General features: G+C 29.1%; 1 protein-coding gene across 1 annotated transcript; it reads right to left on the reverse strand.

Annotated features, from left to right (window-relative positions):
- Nucleotides 1–426, reverse strand: LOC104742639. Its single transcript, XM_010463654.1, has one exon. The coding sequence runs from the start codon at nt 424–426 to the stop codon at nt 1–3; it is 426 nt and encodes a 141-aa protein (XP_010461956.1).

The following is a 3,033-nucleotide window of genomic DNA, read 5'->3' on the forward strand; positions in this document are numbered from 1 at the left end:
TTACTGAATTTTCCAATTAAGAACATGTCCCGGAGGGCTGTTATATCTTCTTGTAAACCAAATTCCATCCGTTTTGGCAATCCATGAGCGTAGTTGACCACATCGAGGATAATAGCCTTGACGATATACTTCTATATCATACCAATATTTTGGTTTAGTCCCGTAACTAAGCAAACAATACCATTTTTCACCATGAGGTAGTTGGTTATTATCCTCAAACTCAATGATATAAAAAGGATCCTTATAATTTAGTTGGTGAAATCGTTTAGGTGGGCGCTCTATGCTATATTCTCGACATGCAATGTTGAGAACAATACCAGGAGCGATTTCATTATGAATTACTACATGATTTTTTTTGCAAGCTTCGTTTTGCCCAAAATACATAGTAGTACTTGTAACTAACAAAAGAATTATGAAATGGTTCATTTTTTTAATGATCTGAAACGATTTTGAAGTAAGAATGGCATCAGTATGTGGTATTTATAATTAATTTATGGTAGTAACTTTGTCGAATGAAATACGATATATTGCACATAACTAATTTTACATTCAACAAGAATATAAAAAAAAAAAACTGAACGGATTTGGAAATATATCTTAAATATATATATATATATATATATATATATATGAAAATTATAGACAAATTAATTAGTCTATCATCTGAGATTTCATTCTCCGGTCTATACTCTATACACTAAATTTAAATTAATTCATGTTTCCATAAAAGTCTAAATTCATCCAGTTATGTAATTCACTGGATTTTTTTTGTTTTTTTTTTTGTAATTCACTGAATTTTTATGGGACGTTCGTATGTAATTTTTACACTTACCTAAAACTAAAACTAAATCGTAAATATTTGGAAATATATCTTAAATATATATTCAAATAATGGACAAATATATTAGTCTATCATCTGAGATCTCATTCTTGTAAACTTATGTGAATGAGTTAATGTTTTATGGAACATTTTGATTTTCACAGTAAAAAAAAAAAACGAAAAGATTTGGAAATATATCTTATATACCAAAAATAATAGACAAATAAAATAGTCTATCATCTGAGATCTCATTCCTGATATTTGTACACTTAATTTGAATGATTTTGTATCTCCATATCATGCTATGATATATTCAATTATGTAATGTGTATATTCTTTTATGGAGCATATATATATATATATATTTTTTAATTCAATGTCCCTTAAAAGTTAGACTGACAAGATTTGGAAATAAATATAAATGAAAATAGAAAATCAATTAGTTTATTATCACAATACCATTTTTAGCGTTAAAAAAATTAATATATGAAATATAATTTAACCTGTGGTATAACCCAAGACAAAACTTTAATTTATTAGGTTTTCAAGTTAACTTTATTCAGAAAATATATTTATGGATTTTTGTATTGAAATAACATATATAGTGAAACGACCACATCCGAGTTTTCAATTCTTGTACATGACACATAATTCCAAAGTGACAACCCGCGTCAGTTGACCTTCAAGCAAAAATCTTCCACAAACATACTAAATCCAAGTTTACCATTCTAATTAAGCAACAACCAACAATCAACTACGCAGCAAAAACACTTTCATGCCAACGTACTTAATTTACGAAGTACCTTGACCGCCCACAGACTCTGATTTATCATTTACCAAACCATTTAATAATCTGATCGATCAAACCACTTAACTTCACATTACAATAAAGCTTCACTTAATCACATATCACAAGATACTACCTCATCTTGTTATTTAGTTGTACAACTGATCCGCAGATTTTTATGACACAATGTACTTTATAAATATTTTTCAAGCCCTTATTTATAATTATTAATTGTATTTTTTTCTTCAAAATTTTATTAGTAATAATTAAAGAAATTTTATTTTACATTCTAAAGTATAAATAGAATATAATATCTATGTTTTTAAGGATTAGAAAAAAAAATCTTAACAAAATCATAGACTTGGAATATTTAAAAACAAATTTCTGAATATTTATTCTATCGGTTAATTTATGGTTCAATAAAAAAATTCAATAAAACTGAACTTATTCATTTTAATTTATTTTATAATATCTTTGAATTACCAACCAAATTTTGTTATCCATGTAGAACATTCATTAATTTCACTTATATCCTCTATATATTAGAGTATTCTAAAACAAGGCCGCATATATGATGTATATACGATGTATATACGATGTATGGTGGCAAGCCGTACTGTATACGGTTGTGCATTACAGTATAAGCTATATGATTTGTATATTTGGCGCCTATACAGCGTGTATACGGTAAATTTCACATATACACCGATATAGTGTATACTGTAGATATGTTTTTACAAAATAAATCTCTACATAATTTTTGTTGGCACACTTACGAGATGGAGAAGATATCTTACTGTTTGCAGTTTAAAGTTTTATATTGTAAAAACAAAGATTTTTTAGTTAAATAAATTTTGCAATTCATTCGAAAAAAACATGGTATAAAAATTTCTTTTTTTTTTAACAAACAAACCTTACGTTCATTTAGCTGAACAAAGTAGCATGGTTATAAGGGGTGAAAGTTTAAAGCAAAGCTTAATAGAGAAACATGTGCAACAAAGATAAAGATAGATAAATCGACAAACATGTCCACGAGGTGTTGGAAACTTGGGCAAAGGAGCATTAAACCGCAAGCTAACTTTAGGGTAGTCGACGCCACATTCGTTGATACAGCGAAAGTGTGGGAGATTGTCCTTATCAAATTAACATTAGGACGTTGAGAGGATTTCCATAGCCAAGAGACTAGATTGTTTGATATGCTCATTAGCAAAGAGGAGGATGAATGGAGGGTTAAGGTCGGACATGGCTTACTTGAGAAGGTTTCGGTAACCATATTCCATGGAGTTATGGTTATAATGTTGTTACTCAGCAGACTTTGCCAAAGGGGGACACACTTCCTGACATTGATGAATTGTACTTGGAAATATTCAGGCCGCATGGAAGGTGTGGAGAGAAGACTGGGAAGGTGTCGATAACCTTCTCTTCT

This window comes from Camelina sativa, chromosome 14 (assembly GCF_000633955.1).
Source record: "Camelina sativa cultivar DH55 chromosome 14, Cs, whole genome shotgun sequence".
In the NCBI taxonomy this organism is placed as follows: Eukaryota; Viridiplantae; Streptophyta; class Magnoliopsida; order Brassicales; family Brassicaceae; genus Camelina; species Camelina sativa.